General features: G+C 38.5%; 1 protein-coding gene across 11 annotated transcripts in view; it reads right to left on the bottom strand.

The window, feature by feature from the left end:
- The window catches only part of ANKS1B (ankyrin repeat and sterile alpha motif domain containing 1B), a 441289-nt gene that overhangs the window by 46847 nt on the left and 375542 nt on the right, over positions 1-18900 (bottom strand). For 10 of the 11 annotated variants that reach the window (XM_048061064.2, XM_048061063.2, XM_013182625.3 and 7 more), the window contains 2 exons: positions 5893-6000; positions 369-548 (listed from right to left, as the gene is read on the bottom strand). In XM_048061064.2, the coding sequence (XP_047917021.1) occupies positions 369-548; positions 5893-6000 (288 nt within the window). The remainder of the gene's footprint in view (positions 1-368; positions 549-5892; positions 6001-18900) is intronic. The other variant, XM_066994511.1, reaches the window with a different exon arrangement.

Raw genomic sequence — 18900 nt, 5'->3', positions numbered from 1 at the left:
AGTCCTCTGATTTTTTGACAGCTCATTTTTATCTAAGTTGCTCAGAAACTGAGGAATCTGCACCTTCTTACAGAAACTAGAGGCAGAGGCAGTGCCAGTGGGAGTCTGCATGCTCCGGTATGCAGCAGGCACCTTCATCTCAGCCTGCAGGCACCTAAACACCCCCAAAACTCTTCCTCTCAAGAGAAATGGCACACCAACTTACAGTATTTGAAATAGAACTGGAACAACCAGCTTGGAAAAAATGTCAATCTTTGTGGTTTACAATTCAGCCTTAATATATGTATGACCCATAGCTACGGTTAGAATTAGCTCTGTAACCAACTGCAGCAAAGTGCAGCCTTTTAATGGCATAGTTGTAATCCTACCTGTGCCATCTGCCTCTCCAGCTTTGACCGAGGAATATCATCAAAATAGTTCTCATTTCTTCTCCTCCTTGCATCGCCCTGCATGATAATGTGGGGAACGTCCAGGGAGCCACCAGTAGTGAAAGTGCTTTGGCTAAGTGATGGAGACAACTGAGGAGGAGTGTGGTTACCGCTGGGTTCCTGAACAGAGAGGACAAAAATACAGCATAACAAGAGCAGCATATTGTTCAAACTACACATTTTAAAGTGTATTTCATATAATACTTAAAAAAAAAAATAGGCACAGAGCAAGCAGTCATTTTCTTTCCTCAGAACCTCTCCGTCTCCCTTGTACATGACCAGGAGGAAGGCAGGTTCTAGGAGACGATTCTCTTCTTCCTGTGCATGTGGCTAGGGAGGTGACAGACTACACTCAGAAAACTGGCTCTTTGCCCAAAAATGTGCTACCAAAGGTGCAGAGCCCACATGGAGGGAAGAATACTTCATTACTGCTCTGAGCAAGTGGCAAATTCCTTCCCCAAAACTTCCTTGTATAATATAGCAGTCCCTTACTAGGACTGACAGAGAGATACACAGTGAGTTACTTCTTGTCAAGGCCCAAATGAAGTTGTGATTTAGGACTAGTTGTTTGTAAGATGAAATACATTTTCACCACCTTTTAAGCCACTCTGAGAAGCAAAAGTGATTTGAAAGTGATTTGAACTCTAGCAACATCCCTTGCCTGAAAAAATAAATGCATGAACATTTACAAAATATAGATACTTTGTTTACAATTTTTATAGGTCTTGCAGAACATACTTTAACTTGAGGTACTGGACATCAGAAACAAGCCAAATAACTATTCCTAGAATGATGGAAAGCATCAGAGTACAAACATTTCACCAGGCTTTTCCTGTGCTGAACTGTGACCTTGTATCAGTCAATGTGCAAACACCATGCAAATTGATACATGACCTCTATCTGATTAAGAGCTAAACACATCCTCTTGATCACACATTTTACCAGGATCTGCCACCACACTGGCGACAGACAGCCACCGCACGTACCTTTGGAAACACCTGTTCTCTTGCACACCCCATCAGTTGTTCAAACACAAATTATGAACACCACTGCCCAAGTCCACTGCTCAGCACTGCCTTGGTGACTGCAATCATCATCATCAGAGATGATGACTGCAATCATCATCAACAGCCTTGCTGTTCAGTCAGTGGACACACCATCCAGCATGGACAGTAAAACACTGCTGTAGTGACTGGAGGGGTGTAAAAGTTTCTCTCCCACAATGCTCAACTTCTCTGACACAAGTGGTTCCTCCGGCAGTAAGCTCTCTGGAGCAAAGAACATATCCAGGAGTGTGTTTGCAGTGTCTGAATTACCTATTGCTGTAATACTGTATTTTAATACTGAAAAGCAAGAAGCGACCTGAACATGCTCCACAATGAGAAGCAGCAAAGAACTGTTCCAGTGTGCATGGAGATAAAAAAAAAAAAAGTGCTTTTTCATTTAAATAAAGAATTAAAGTGGATATTTCATGCCTGATTACATTGAACCAAACCTAATTCTGCAAAGCATTAAGGTACTTTACTCCATGCTGTTAAGAAACAAGATATAGTGAAAGAAAACAGAGTTGTAATCTCTTCCAAATGGAAAGAAAAGTTGCAAAATCTCTTTCTGTGCTCAAGTAATAGTAATATCTGATGTTAACATTTGAATTGTAGGAGTCTACGTGACATTATTCCTCACAGTCACAATAACAGGTTAGTGTTTTCCACATTGGTTGACTAAAATCAGGGTAGTTGTTTACAACTTTTAATTCACTGAGTTGTTTTTTTTTTCCATTATTATTATTTTTATTTTAATTCTCTAGCTTGCTTGTGATCTGAGACAAGTACTTGACATTTCCCAGGGCAAAGAAAGGAATGTTTTCCTCTCAGGAATAGTCTTTTCCTCCTTCATGCAAATCCACCTACATTTGGCCCAGTTAAATTCTTCTGAAAATCTGGAGTTTGCATACACTCAGAAGGTTTGGTGAGGCATCATCCCTAAAGCCTGTTCCCGGTTCTTCCACAGACCTAGCACTGACACAATGGTGCACACAACCCTCTGCTGAAAATAATCTGAGTACAGGGGCACCAAACGACTTCCTTTCTAATTGCTGCTACCTGCTGTTCCAGCAAGGTATGTAACCTCTTTCTTACCCTAACCACAATTCACCCGGTGCTAGCACCAATCGACTGACATGGCCATCAGTGGCTCTCAGTGTCAGAAGAGTCTGCAACGGTTATCAAGGTTCCACAAGTTTTTCATATTTTATCAAACTGCATATAAAGAAGAAATTCACCCAAAAATCAATATTGGAAGATTGCTATAAAGGCAAGAATTACAAAGGCAAGAAATAAAAGAATAACGGTGCCTCTGCATTACGGTACAGTATTTAACTGTATGATTTCATGCTATTTTCTCAGAGAAGTCCTTCACAGCACAGATGGATCCTCAATTGTGCAGCATGTTGTCATATACTCAGCACCATGTTACCATTAGTTATTGTGTAATCAGTATTTTATTCTCACCTCATTTCATGGCCCCAAACCTCTTCCCTAAATTCTATTCAGATCCCGCTCTGAAGATAGAATGATTAATATTGTCATTTTCATGATGCTTGTAAGTGCTTTACAAACTTCAATCAATTTATTTTCACCACACCCTGTGACTTCTGGCATTTTATAATCACCACTTTAGTGCGAGGGAACTGAGACACACAGACAAAGGCTAATAAATATCAGCCACTCTGGATGCCCAATTACAGTATCTATTGCCTGATTTTCCAAGTGCTTGTATTCAAAACCCTGCTTCTATTGATCTAATTTGCAGTACTGTGTGCTTAGCACTTGTATAAATCAGACTCCAGACTCCACTCAAATACGCAGAATGTCTGTTACATACAATTAGTGACTGTTTATGAGGCAATTACTTAAATAACTTGCCAAGAATTATCCAAGAGCTTTGTGGAAAAAGCAGGTGTGAATCTGTATTCTCATAGCTACAGCTATTCTTTTAATCACGAAGCTCTGTCTCATTCTTCCTTCATTCCTCTTCACTCCATACCCACTTTCTCATTTCCTTCACGGAGCTGCAGATCAGGCATAGATGGCCACGCAGTGTGCTATCACGTATTCAGTACTGTGCTGTTGCTAGTTACTGTGTATTCACTACCATGTTTCCACCCCACTGTGAACGCAGGGATGCTTGACAATACATTTCACTATTGAAACCTCCTTTGTCCCCACCTCTCAGACCCACCACAAGCTGGAACCACGCAGCTCAGGGCTGGAAAGTGATCTTCAGGAGATCCTTCTCCAGACCACCCTGGCTCCCCTGATGCCTCACTGATGTTTGCCTAGCCAGCTCCAAAAAAAAGGAATTCTTTCTAGTGCATTGAATTTTGTGTTAAACTATCATTACTAATGTTAACACTTCTTCAACATTTCACTCTAAATTGTCATACCTAGTTTAAATTCTGACCTCCAAGGCTGACTGGGTGAAGGTGGGGTTCCATGAAAAACAGTGAAACTGGTCATGTAATTAAATATTACATTATAATGCACTCAAGAAAGGAAAGTAAGACTGCACAGGTAACCTGAGATTCAGCATTTTCTAACTTTTGAGTATATGACTTAGAAATCAAAATAATGTTTCCTTATCACACAGTTAATGTGGAAATAATGTATTTTCTGGAAATTAGTCTATTTGTTCCTATTCTAAATATTTAACTTTTTTTTTCCTTTAAATATATAAAATACCTTAAAAACTAGTATGAAAAGAGTTAAAAAAAAAAGATAAAGTGCTTGCAATAATTAGGTTGACCTTGGGACCTTAAAGAGAGACTCTTTTAATAAGGAACAATCTTTTCTATTAGATATAAATCAATCTAATAGCAGCGGATATTTTATTTAAACCAATTTTCAAGCTAAAATTGTTGCAAACTACAGACCAAATACTATGTCTTTGTTTTGGGTGAAATGGCATGGTTGATGTGAAAGAAATCTTACTCCAAACTCATGTCCTTTACTTTAAGATTCTTTGTGAAGACTCCTATACTATGAAGTGATGAATGACATTTAGCATTTGCCCGCATCAGTAGCTCTAGCTGTGGAGCAGCAGACTACTTTTTATCATTTTGACTACAGATGGAGGACATCCAGCTTTATCTTCACTATTAACTGAGAATACACAATTCTAACCAGTAGCATAGGTTGTGGAAACGTTCCCACCTGCTGAAGAGGAACTAATTCCCCAGTCCAAGGCACTGACAGTACTGAGGAAAAATGTGTGACTTTCAAATGCTGGCCCATGTTTCCTCTTTCCTGGGAGTGTTTTAACACCTGCCATGCATCAGGAAATTATTCACGTAATACAACAAATACAAGATGCTAGAAAAATATCCACACATTTGTGCTATGTGCCTTAGAGCAGGACATCATAGGCTTGTGACACATTTTTTGACATGGCATTAGGAATAGGTTGAATTTGGATTTAAGATGTCTATATGTGGCATTTGAGATTAAGCAGGCTGAAAACAGGCTGGTCACAGAAATCAGGAGCCCTCATTCTGTCTTTCTCTATTTCTCTTCACACCAGGAAATTTAACCTAGGAGCACAGGCCACTCTCTGACATTTGGAAATTTAGTCCCAAATGAGATTCCAGTCACAAATTCAGCCCCATGACAATAATCAAAACCAATCAAATGCAGGAGATGTGACCTAAAATATCAAAATAAAAAGTGTTGATGAATATGAACTCCCTTGCAGAGAACACAGTAGGAATGGGTCATCAGACCATAACTTGGTAAGGGTAACAGACAGCTAAGACGCTGGACCAAAGAAACTGAGAGAATTTGGTGTAATGAGAGGAGACTAAAACTGGGCAAGTGTGAAAAAAAAACAGGGACACTGCAACAAGGCTTCTGGGGGTGGGAATACAAATAAAAAATAAAAATGCAAATAAATTTTTTATACACGGTAACACAGTAAATGCCTTGATGGCATTTTTATCTCAACAATCTCAAGAGGCAATCTTTAAAGAAAGTATAAAGCGTTCCTCTGAAAAGTAAGTGAAAGCATTTTCAAAACATGAACGGAAAACAGTAACTCTCGTTCTGCAATATTGATCGCTTGGGCTGGGACTCCTAAGGGCTGATGCAGACATGCAGCTTGTAGACATCTGTTCCTGAGCTAACTTCTTCAGCTGAGAGGATAAGCTGGCACTTCTAAGACACTACTTATCTCATCCTAACGTAGACATCTGAACCAGGTCAGATGAATCACCCAGTAAAAATGTCAAATTTTCTCCAATGGCTATAAGAGCAGGTGTGGCTGATCAGGTCAGCCTAAGACATCCACACTGTAAACTGCCGAAGAGACATTAAGCTGAATCCCACTCAAAGCAGCCATTGATTTCATGTGAATATTATGAAACGTTTGCTGACTTTTAAAGAAATGCAAACAAATTTTCATGGGGACTCACCCTGAGGGTTATCGACCTAGGTGGTTTCTGAGGAGGATCTTCGTGCAGCCTGTCTCCCAAAGATGCCAGAACGCGCTTCCGGTGGCCAATCAAGCTAATTTTTAAGACCTGAAAAAGTAACAAAAAGATCTCATTAAAAAGAACACATTGGAATCATTAAATAAAGATCCATTTGCACTGAGACCATTCTCACTTTAAACATTTTAACAAGTTAGTCTACCACGCAGGTTAAGGAGACACAGAACAGTGCAAGGCAACAAAAGACAGAGAAAATGAGAAGTGAGATCAGAGGAAAAATCCTGTAAAATGGAGGAAGATACCAAAGTAGGTATGGATGCAGAAAATGAGAAATAGGCTCACAGATGAGTAAGGAGGAGAGAAAAATGACACAGGAAGAGAGTCAGCAAAGCAGAAGCAAAAACAAGGGAAGGGGAGGGAGAGACTGGAAACGTAGAGACGGAGGCAAAAAGTGAATGATAAAGGGATTCATAGGTATGGGAAATATGCGGATATTAAGGACCAGAGAGTGAGGAACAGCCAGGAAATACTTTGAGACAGCGACAAGGGAGAAAATGAACTGCACAATGATCAAATAGTATTACTTTTAAATCTATTCACCATGCCTTTTGCAGGTAATCTCTGAATGACACGCAGAGTTTGCATTTATCTTGGAGAATCATCCTCATGTAAGAAAACCAGGACAAACATTCTCCCCAACCTTGTCCTGGTGGTCTACTACTTTTATCATATGCAATGAAAAATCTCTATTGCACACAAACCTGACCGTCAGTGGACAGGTTCAAATGCCTTCTGCTTGTCTAAACTCCAAAAACACTGCTGAAAAAGTGTTCTAAATTTACTGCAACTACTCCCCACCTGTACCTCTCCATGTCCCTACCACATACAAAAAAACCCACTGTTCTTGGGGAAACAGAAGAACAGAAGAGAAGAAGCAGAAAGTAGGAAACTTAAGCATTATTGGCAAAAACAAAAACAAACACATATTTTGATGCTATTCTTTAATGGCTACAATTGCTTCAAAGTGTAAAGCAGCCATAACTGCAGAAGCAAGCCTCTGTCCTCAGAGGTATCCTCACATAACTCTTGCAGACTGTGTATGGTTTCATACTCCAGAGCTGCCTCCATTCACTCCCAGAAGACAGTACTTCCCACTATATTTAGGACCACCGCGTGTCAACACCCTTCAGTCGAAAGAAACTTCTCACTCATCCTAGAAAAAGTAATAGTACCCACAAAAACCCTGAAAATGGTACCTCTTCAGTGAATAACTACTTCAGCTTAAGCAGTAATATTAAGAAATAACATTCATGAAAAACAAAACAAAACAAAACAACAACAAACAAACAAAACAGAAAACAACAACAAAGAAAATGCAACAACTTTCCAAAGGCATCTCTTAGATCCAGTATCTCAGGCTATGGTACGGCAACACAGCCATCATTCTGGTGGGTGACCTCCTATCCATAGGCAAGTGAATTCACTCACACTTTGTTAAATTTTACTGCACTATCCAACATCATTGAACATCAAGAACATCCTGTTTGCCTGCAACTATAAAATGATGGGCTATGACATGAGAGGCAGCTGAAGAGGGTTGTTGAGACCTTGAAGCCCAGCAGCAGACCCAAGCTGCGGAGTCCCACAGGCCTGTTATGTTCTCTCTCACGTTAGTCTAAATCTGCAGAATCACTCATAAAGCACAGCTTCAGACAGCACAGCATACAGAAATGCCAGAGGCATTCGGGAGACTTATGTATTCAGTTTACATTGAATGTTAAACACAAGGGTGCACAGTTTATCTCAGTATTTAACTGTATGAAACACGTGAAAGAACTACAGCTGCTTTAAGCATTACTCAAGTAATGCACTTCAGTGAACTTGTTTCTTTCATAATGCTTCCCCATCATCAAGAGCATCTACCCAGAGATTTTTAAGTCAATCTACAGTTTGTGGGTCATGTTGAGGTCCTCAGTGCTTTGAATGCCTTATTAGCCATATCAAACCAGGCAAAGAAATCCACACAAAGCAATTCTCTGTGACTTCATACAGCTGCTGAACAGGAGAGGAGTCTTGTGGGACTTCCCACATCAGAGATCAGGATACAGGTCTAAATGGTTAACCTATTTCAAAAAGTGTGCTCATATTCAAAACAATACAGATCTTTAAACACCATCAACACTTCTAAGTTTATTCCATATTTTGTTATTCCACTAAAAAGGTGGTCAACCCAAGAAAGAAGTGGTAGTAGTAGGGATTTAAAGATGCAATCTACACAAACATATCACCCTCAGCTAATAGATCTATTTACTCATCTGAACTATGTATTGTCAACTGAAGACACTTGTTTTCTTCTTGAAATGGACTTGTAAAGCCTGATACTTGACTAATGAATGTAAAATACTGTTTTCTGAGGCACTTCTATATTTGAGTTCTGAGACAAACACCCTGAAATGCCAATAAGTTGTTCTGTGATGGATTATCCTCAACAGTGTTTATCACAACTGTCAAATATCACAAATATAGGCCAATGATGTGTAATAGTAAAGTTGCCTAATGCAATATCTTAGGAACACCTTAAGGTTTTATATCAAAACACCATTAAAAGTCTTGCACATATTTAGCCCACAAGTTAGTTGCTGGTGAATAAATGTCTTCTTTGTACCATGTAACAGTGAAACAAATACCATGCGCTCAAGGGCTATGTAGCAAGACATTTTGTCAAGTGAACTGGAGCCTACTTCATACATGACAATGAAATAAGTTTTACAGTGCGGCTGCAGTAATCAGCTAGAAGATGTCATCAAACTGTGAGTGTAGCTTAAGGCACTGCACAGCCTGTATTTCATTATTAGGACAGGAAAAGCACAATGGTACAATGGTGATCCACACCAACTGTACAATACCTAAGACAAAAATAATGCAACTCCATCTAATATATTTGCTTGTATTTGTAATATAATTAAGGAGAATGGCCCAAATCATTTGTCCAAAGAAATTGTATATGCACACAAACACAATCCTATTTTTATCTCTATCTTCTCCAATGATTAGTATATAAAATAAAATTCCACAAGGAAATGTAAGAAATCCAGAAATATGACCAATGAAACACTCAACATTTAGATTTCTGACTTAGCTGACAGATGTTTAAAAAACAAACACATGTAGCACAGCAACTCCCTGATGGCTGTATATATGCAGATGCTGGAATTAACAAGTTACTCCATCTAAAACTGAGCATTATTTCTGCAACAAACTTCTGCCTGATCTTTTCTTCTGATTGAATAATAGGAATGAACATCGCATTTTTATAATTATTCTACTTTTTTTTTTTTAAATTGGCATTATAAAGATTACTGAAATTCAAGACATCAATTCCCTTTCTTTAGGAATAATGTGAAAAGTTATGGTGCTGTATGGTGCAAAATTAATACTGCAGTAGTGCAAGCAGTCTGGTCTAAAACAGCAACAGCAATCAGACACTAGGAGCTAGCTTCAACGTGGAAAAGCAGAGAGTGATCAGAACAGTACTGGTAATTCTCTAGTGGCAGCATCAGACACTTCAGAATTTAAGCTTCATTTAATTAGTAAACAACCTTAACATTTAGAGCTAAGAAGAAAAAAATTTAAATACAAACCAATAAGGCGTGGTTCTTCTATTTCTGCAAGCAACCAGCCTAAAAAGCTAGCTAAATTCAATTTTATTAAACTGTTGTACTGCTGATCATGCTGCAATAAACTCCAGGCTATTCTGGAAGTGTGGGTGAAGAATATATTGATTATTACCATTTTTCTGCCACAATATCACACCACGGGACTAATCCTAAAACATGATAATGCCCAGAGTACTCATGCAGCTAGCTTAGGTCATCCAGCACAGCTCACCTGATCATCATGCTTGGTATAACTGAAAATTTGAAAATGGATTAAATGCATTACTATATAAATGGCCAGGATGGAGGACACTTTTACTCAAAGTTTGAAAACTCCTACTCATCTAACTGATATCTCTGATCAACAATTCACCATCACCCCAAAAAATAAATACACATACACACACACAAAACAACACCAAACAAAAAACCACACACCAACCAAAATTCCATAGTGTAATAATGGCATAATTTGAAATATAATATGTCTGAGTCATTATACTTTCATAAAAAATGATGACAGTCACTACATGGCAGAGCTGATAAATGACCCCATGCCCCAACCTCCCAGCTCAGCTAAAGCTGTTGTGGGATGTCGGAGACCCAGGAGTCCCATTTACCAAGTAGGCTCGTTAATCTCCTCCACGAGGGCGAGCTCCCATGGGATCAGCCCTAGACCTGAAATGACTGAGAGCTGTGGGAAAAGGCAAGATCCTGCATCCCTCCCACCTCTTTTCTTCCCATCTCACGTGCAGGAACATGAGACGTGCAGGCAAAAGAAAGCAAAAACTATGTAAGGTAGCTACAATATTGAATGCCTGGTGGCTTATCGGCACCAGACACACCCAAACCATATTAAACTTCCATTGCATTTTTCACATACCAATACCTTATTATCTTTCTCATGCTGATCCTCATGCTGTAGCTGCTAGTTCCTTCCAGCCCTACAATCATGACCCCAAATTATCACAAACCCTTGTTCGTTTTTAAACAGTGCAGGGATTCTGTGGTAGCACCCCAAAAGCACAGCAAAGTGCAGGCGCATAGCAAGAGAGAGGCTCCCAAGCATCCTTGCTGCAATTCTGCCCGGAGCAAGACACCTCTGCTTTCCACAATTACAATGGAAGCAATCATTTTTTTATGTATATGAAAAGACTTGCAAGAGACTTATGATTTCATATCATAATGATACGAAATATGTGTCATTATCCCCCTGAATTAATCACCCAACTGGAAACAGATGTCAGTTGTCTTGGTGATAGCATTTCAGAGACAGATGGCTGCCTAACAAGTCCTGTTTCTATATGTTGATCATGAAGAACTGATGTTGTTCCCCACCCCCCCATCCCCCCCCAAAAAAAGAAAAAAAATAGTTGCAAATCTGCAGTTTAATGGTACTGAGTAGCCAGCCAAAGAGCAAGAACCTTCTCAAGGAAAAAACAATTTTGAATCACAGGTACTTATTCCCATCTGAGCTGCAGTGCTGCCAGTTAGCTTGCTGCAGATCAGCGGTGCTGCAGTGATGCTCAGCCCCTGCCATCCCACCTCAGACTCAGGTGCATGAGGATTTACTATTTTTTTTGCAGAAGTGCTCAGGATAGCCTTTGGTACTGTGGAGGCCATGGGAATTTTTGCCTTGACTTCACTGGACATTTTTGTCATTAAATTGTTTTCAAATTTCTCATTAGTTTAAGAATTGGCTGTCTGAATATATCAGGTGCTGGTACTTTTGGCTCCATTAAGGATAAAAACAAAATAATGATTTTGTGCTTGCAATTGATAACTCTCATTATTTCAGTGGAAAAATATTAGTTTAATTTTTCATTAATAAAAATCAAGAAAATACAACGAAACCTGAACAAAAACGAGACCTGGGCATTTTATCTCCTGAGGATGTCTCAGGCTATGTGCTGAATGAACCACTTTTAACATGCATTTTAATTTTAATTTTATTTTTTATTTTTTAATTACAAAGAAGTCAAATCCATGATCTTTAAAAATGTCACAATTTAATATTTTTGGAAGCCTCAGATTTAATGACAAATATTACATATGTGCATTCTTTTTTTTTTTTTTTACACACATGAGGCTCAAAAACATAACTCAGAAATCCTAGAAGTGTATTATACATACAAACACATAGACTATTACAATAATGATTCTAAGAGGAAAGACTGAAAATATTCTTTATGTGAAAAACAGCAAGCACTAAGCAGGTCTGTATACAGAGTGAAATAAATTCCTTCTATTTTCACAGGCACTAAGTGGAAAAAATATTGGACAGCTTGCAAGGTGGAATAAATTCCCAAACTGAATACTAGAAGAGTATTCTTAGACTGTTCTCTCCAGTACTGACTTGCATTTTTACTTCTGTACTGAACTAATAGCGGGTCTAGTTGCTGGCTCAGATCAGATTTGGAAAATGTGCAATCAAAGAGACCAGCAGTGTTGTTCCTGGCCAACCTCCTTGAGGTCCTCAATGTTAATCATACAGGACGATGAAAGAGCAATTGCAACACCAATATGTTATCCTATTATATTTTGCAGGATTACTTACATAGTGGATACGTTTTAATTAATGTTACTGGTACTACAACACATTTCATAATGAGCTAATCATTTACTTATCTACGTTTAATATGCAATTATCAGCCAAACGCATTAATTTGTACACAAGGCTGAAATATAGCTCATATAATGAGAAACTGGAGATAAAATACAAATCTCTGCAGAAAATGCTAACAGCTGTAAAGTTAGTTGATCCTGTTTCTGATCTTGATTCATTTTCATCATGGACTTAATTCCAAGTAAAAGGAAAATAAATAAACAATCCTAAACCAAAATCAAAACATTCAAGCTCTTAAAGAATGGGACATTCTAAATAAAAAGGGTGTTTTTTTTCTTAAAAAAAAAAAAAGATTGATTTCAGCATACATACAGAAAAGCCAAACACTGGACAGGAGAACCTGGGCCAAGCATTAGAACAAATGTTGAGATAGGTTATTCCAAAAGCATTCAAAATCCTGTTATGTTTGCAAGTTACCATTGGATGCTTGAAGACCTAAGTATTACTGTATTAAGGTATTTTCAATTTATTAAATTATTTTTGCATATCGTAAAACATTTACATTAAAAGCATGGCCTCCACCCCTGAATAACTAGTTCAAGCAAAATTGATATGAAGAGGCTATCTATGGCTTACATTTAGGCTGCTATGTGGAGTGATTTGCACAGAACAGCACACACAGCAACCTAAAATACACTTATCCCCTAAAGTATTAAACATTCAATATGAAAAGCATTTATAACCTCTGATACAAGACCCATCACTGGCAATGTCAATACTCTACTATTATAAATTGAGAGCATGATGGTCAGGACACAACCCACCCCAATACATTGCCAAAGTACAGGTGATATGTCCTGTAAGTTTCAGGAAATCTACATGGACCTGACACCTGAAAATAAAGAAGATCTGCAGAAGAAAGTACCAGGGCTGGGAAAAATACCAGATGGATGGGACAGGTGCTGCTCTGCAGAGCAGAAACACACCATGGCAGAGCAAGCTCCCAGGACTGTACCCCAGGGAGCCAACCTGGCTGAAACAAACCTGGGAGACAGGTGAGGAGCAGTCCACTGTAAAGCCAGCTCCTTATCTGTTTCCTCGCTTGACCACAGAAGAACTCACACTGAGGATTGATGATAGGGGAAAGAGAAATGGGGTGGAAATTTTATGCTTACAGAAGTGCATGTCAGACATGAGATGCATCCAGTATGATGAAATCACACCTTCTCTCACACTGGACCACCTGAAAGATGTGGCCAGCTAGCACCAAACAAAGAACCCTAAAGCCAATGTTTTAACAGAAACCATGGTCCATGAGCCTATTCTTTTCAGTATTCAGCGGTTACTACCTTTATTTTTCTAGTTTGTTTGTCAGATGTGTCTGTCATTTTCCCTTCGAGGACTGGAACAAAACTGTCACAAAAAGGGTAGCCATTTCATGAAAATTGTTTTTCTTCTCCTAACTGTTTCTGTCTTATCAGTAATCAGTGCAGATTCACTCCGCTGCAGAGTGGCTGTTTAGCCTTGGCCATACAGTTGTCTTTGACAGCATTTGGCACACTGGATGAAATAAAACATATTTTGTCATGTGCTAGTATAGGCACCATTGACTCTATTTTGGGTTATGCTGTCCAGGGATATCTCTTCTATCAAGATCTTTACCATTTCATTACTTCACAGGAAATATGCAGCTACACATATAAGACATGATGTAAAGAGGAACCTCAATTATTGATATACTAGTTCTGTAGCAACGGCTAGATGATCATTTCACCATGTTACTTTCAGTAAGGACAATCCCGAAAAGAATAAATTTTGAATGACCTATAACCTTAGTACAGGTTATGGCATGACATACAACCTTACTATAACAATATTTAAAAAGAACCTCCACCAAACTATTTTCCCAGTTGTCTTATACTTCTTTGGTTTGCAATCTTTACATAAGCTCATTAAAACAATTATTACAGATTCTGAAAGAAACTCATAGCTTTAAATAAATTGTAGTAGCACCCCTTCCTAGGCTTCACACCCTCCTCAACCTTCATCAGCCTCATCCTCCAGCACCAACTGGAAGAAGCTACAAATGTACAAGCCACTAGCTCATCTCAACTGCAGCTGTTATAATCCATTGCTTTCTTTCAGGTAGTCTAATTGATTAGCATAACTGAAATAAATTAAGAGCAATTTTGTCTAATCTTTGTTTGATTTGGGCTGTGATATTACCTGTCAACTGAACACCTGAACACAACATCTTGTCCATTTTCCAGATACATTATATAGCTTGAAAAAAAAAGCCATTAGTTCTCCCTTAGATTCTTCCTTTGTTTATAATCTCTATACCATCACAACTGTAGCAACACTACTAATGCCTTTAAAAAGGCAATGGCCACCATGGCAGACCAGAATCATACATCACAGGCAGCGCTGGCATCACGCTGTACTTTGACTCTTAATCTGTGAGGAGGAAGCACTGCGGGTGGGAGAGAACAGGCTCTACGAGCACAGCAGGATGGCTGGATTAACTCTGCCAGGGGCAGCAAGGGGACAGCGCAAGCATTTCTCAAAATATCTTTTTCTTTCATGCCTTGAGGTAAGAGCAGGAAGGAACACCATCAAAAAGTGGGGTTACAAAAGGATACAAATAAAGTGGCAAAAATATTTGGCCATCAATAGCTCAAGTGAGTTCTTCCCTTGTAGCTTTGAGCAACATGACAAATTTCAGCATGAAAGATTGTCTGCATCATTTGAGATAAATTAAAACTGCAAGGCTTTTCAGATCATACACATATTCTTATGTAGATCCCTTCATTAAACATTCAACATTAGTCTGGCTTAAGGAAGAGAAATTTTTGTACATAACTAATTCAGAACAAAGAAAGTGGGCAAACTGTACTGAAGAACTCTCCAAAAGGAGGCTGATTCTTCACTACAGTTAACTTTATACAACATCAAAAAGCAGAGTTTGGTCATATTGAACTTGTTTTCCTTGAAGTTACTTCTTAAATTAAAAAGAATATGTGTGTATCTTTTAGAATTCCACCAGTTTTGGCAGCTATATTATTAATGAAGCACCCTGGCAAAACCCACAAGTGAATGGATTATCATGGGAGTCTTTCTCGCTATAAATTCCATTTGAATTTTCTCACTGAGAGGGGTTGGTCGTGTAGCATGTTTTCTTCACCTCTGCTCTTTCTCTATTTTTTCTTCATCCTTATCAAAAGTTCCTGAACAGAGAAAGCTCTCTTCAGAGGGAGTGTCAAAAAGGAGATAAGCCTCATCTGCAAGCCTCAGACTTTGCCTTTCTTGTTCTTTACCTTAGGCCCATCCACCCACATGATAGAGTCAAAAGAAGGAAAGAGTTCAAGGAGTTCATTCTCCACTTTCCCCATCAGTAAACACCATCAGTCCTCATTTTGCAGAGAAGATTCTTGGATCTACAGGAAACCAAAATGACTTAGTGGTACTGTGCACACAGCTAACCACAGGACAGCAACCCCACATTGCAAGAAGTCAAAGGCCTTGAATCACATCTATAACAATTCCCAAACAGCTCCTAATTTTGTTAGGAGTCTCCACAATGTCTAGTCATACCTTTCTATAATTCTAAATATTGCAATATAGCAAATACCCTTGATCCAATGATTAACTGTTCTGATTCTTGAATTATGTTATCATTAATATTTAACTTAAATTGTCTCTTCTCTAGCTCTTGTTCTGTCCTCACTGATTTATGAAAATAATTAATCATTATCTCCTTTGTAACATCCACTCACATGTTGGCGGAAAGTTACATATGCTCTCAATCTCATTCTCTCTAAAAGGAACATGCTCATTATACTATGTGTCTGGTCAAGTTTTCCAGTTGAGACACAGCCATGATTTCTAAAGTACAACACGAGCAGAAAAAAAGACAACTATCCTCCTCCCCTCATCTAAAAAGCAATATAAATATATACATAAAATGTTTACCTTTAAAATAAATAATATAAAACAGAAGAGATAAAAGAACAGTTTTCCTTTTTTTGGCAAGTCATTTATCATAACATACATGCAATTTCACAAAACTTTTCTACCAAGAATATCACACACTCCTAAATTTGTAAACCGTACAAAGGAGCAGACATCTACAAGGTTTTATACATGCTCTCCTTGTTAGTATGCACAACACCCATACATCACTGTCTTTTTCTGCGTTATGCTACTGACTGATGATCGGTTTAATATCCAGCAGCTCTACTCCCGCCCAAATTATTCCCCCAGTACTGCTGCTCAGTAATATACTCAGAGCTTGTTACATTCTTTCATGTGATCTGATCTGTACTTCCAAAATAAATCACTTTCACATTTCTTCAATTAAATCTTATATAACTGATTCAGCCCATTTATGCATTAAAAAGATCATACTCTGTTTTAATCCTATTTTACGAATGCTGCTACACCCTTAAATAATCACCCTTCAGATCAGAAATGCCATGAAAATTCACATTTATTTGGGACAAGTTATTTGGGACCTTTAATTATGCTGGAGCTTGAAATTTTAAACCTGAAAGAAAATGCATAGAAAATGCATAGTTTATATGTATATTTATTTATATGTATTAACTTATAGCATTAGGTATAGTAATCCGTGATACTATTGTGAAGCCACGTTTCTACATGATCTTGTCAGAAATATGCACTACAGTACAGATCACATTAACCCACTGTAACATAAGAAATCCTGTCATGAACATTTTATACCAAATCACTACATGAACTATGATTAATGATGAATCAGAAGAGTAGATTTATATGAATAACAACCAAAGAGGAAAAAAAAAAGCTTATTATGGACAATTAGATGACAATGTAACTTACGTATTTGCTGTGTTCCAATATGCAGCTACTTGGGATGTCTTCACGTGATTTATTTAGACTTAGAATGTACTTCTGAGTTGTACTACAGAATTTGGGGCTTTTCAAATGAAAAAATAAGCCTAAATTTAATCGTTGTCAGTTAAGTATAGTTTTAAAAACTTTTCTATTCATGTACACATCTTGTTTATATGTTGGTTTCTTTCTTTTTTGTATTTGTGATAATCTGGATTTAGAAAAATATAGGGCTTTTCTTACTTTAAGAGCCCTGACATTTATACTTATCTGCTTCTGCTGCAATATTAACCTTTGAATCATAAAATATTTTCTTCTCAAATAAATTTGTTACAGATACTCAACAACATAAGTAAACCAAATTTCTGCACAGAAGGAAAAGTAAATGACTGTGCTACTTTAGTAGTAGGATGAAAAATACGTTAGCTAAAAGGTTAAGACATACTTTTGAAGTTTTTTGTTATGCTGCTGTATCGCACATAAAGGGCTTACTCAGCTAGGGACAATTTCTTAATTTTCAGGAACGCCTGTGTTTTACCTTAACTTGATCAGAGATGGGTGCAGCTGATGTTTTCTGAAGTCTTTTTGAAGTCTTATCTTTCATAAGTCATCTACCAAGTGCTAATGCTCCTACTGTCAGGAAGGGCACTCCCAGGGCACAGGCACCTGCCTTGCTGTCAGCCAAAGCGACAGAACCACCATTGCAGCAGTGCAACAAAGTTTTCCTGTGCAAGTACAGCACAGCCGGTTTAGGGATAATTCTCTAGATTCCTTCAAGATAATTCTCCAGATTCTGAACTTCAAGGTTCAGAACTGTATGTAAAGTTAACAAAATATTTTCAAAGAAAACATGAGATTCTGGCACATCACCTACCCAGGAGATATAAGCCGTATTCCAGTTCAGAAAACAGAGAGCATGGTGAACCCTGAAAGTTTCAAATTTGCTCCTGAAAATCGTTCTCTGCTGGCATAGCTCTCTGGGCATTGTCACGGAGCCGGTTCTAAAGCAGCATGCTGTGATGCTGCCAGGCAGAGAGGGCTATGGAACACAGTGGGATGCTTTCACATGCACTTTTCCACGCCATCCACTCAGTGTCGTCCCTGCTCTGAGCTGTCCTGCAGCCGTCCTATGTTTGGCTGCCGAGAGCAACCGGGGACATGGGGTGATGCTGAGCGCATCTCCACACACCTCAGCACCAGGACGTGCAGACAGCAATGAGTACTGCCAGAGAACTATGCCTGTATAATGTTGCAGCCCGCACTTGTCTTACAGACCAATGTGAGATGAGATTCAGTGTAAGGAACCTCACGCAGGCATGGGATTCCTCCATATCCATGGTTGGGGAGTGAGGGGGAAGCAGGAAAAAAAAAAAAAAAGCCATGTGCAAACCATAAGCAAAAGGATGGCAAGGGAAGGCACAAGCTAGAACCAAGCTGTGACTGTACAAGCAGTTGTATCTGCTGAGAACTTAATATGAAAATGTTAAGTTTTATTAATCCTTTTCTTAACTGCAGAGACAACCAACGCAAGCTCCTGAAATAATTAGGTAAAATGGGAATTTGGAACCTATGAGAGACAAAATGAGCAGCAGAAATTTGAAGAAGCTGAATAACACAGGAGAAGAACAGGGAGACTAAAAAATGGGTCATTATACTAATCAGATGAGAAATAGCTAATGGAAGGACTTACATTTTACAATAAAATTAAAAGGTAGCTATTCGAAAGATACCAATAGGTGACATCCACAAGGCATTTCTGATAAACCAGAGTATATTTATTTTGTTTGCTCTGGCTGTTCAGACACTTTTCCTATCCTCTTCCTTAACAAATTCCACTTCCTTCTCTCTCACTTGTCATCCTTCTCCCTATCTCTCTTCACATCTTATTTTCAGCTC

This window comes from Anser cygnoides, chromosome 1, assembly GCF_040182565.1.
Source record: "Anser cygnoides isolate HZ-2024a breed goose chromosome 1, Taihu_goose_T2T_genome, whole genome shotgun sequence".
Taxonomy (NCBI): domain Eukaryota; kingdom Metazoa; phylum Chordata; class Aves; order Anseriformes; family Anatidae; genus Anser; species Anser cygnoides.
This window is presented reverse-complemented; position numbering and strand designations above follow the sequence as displayed.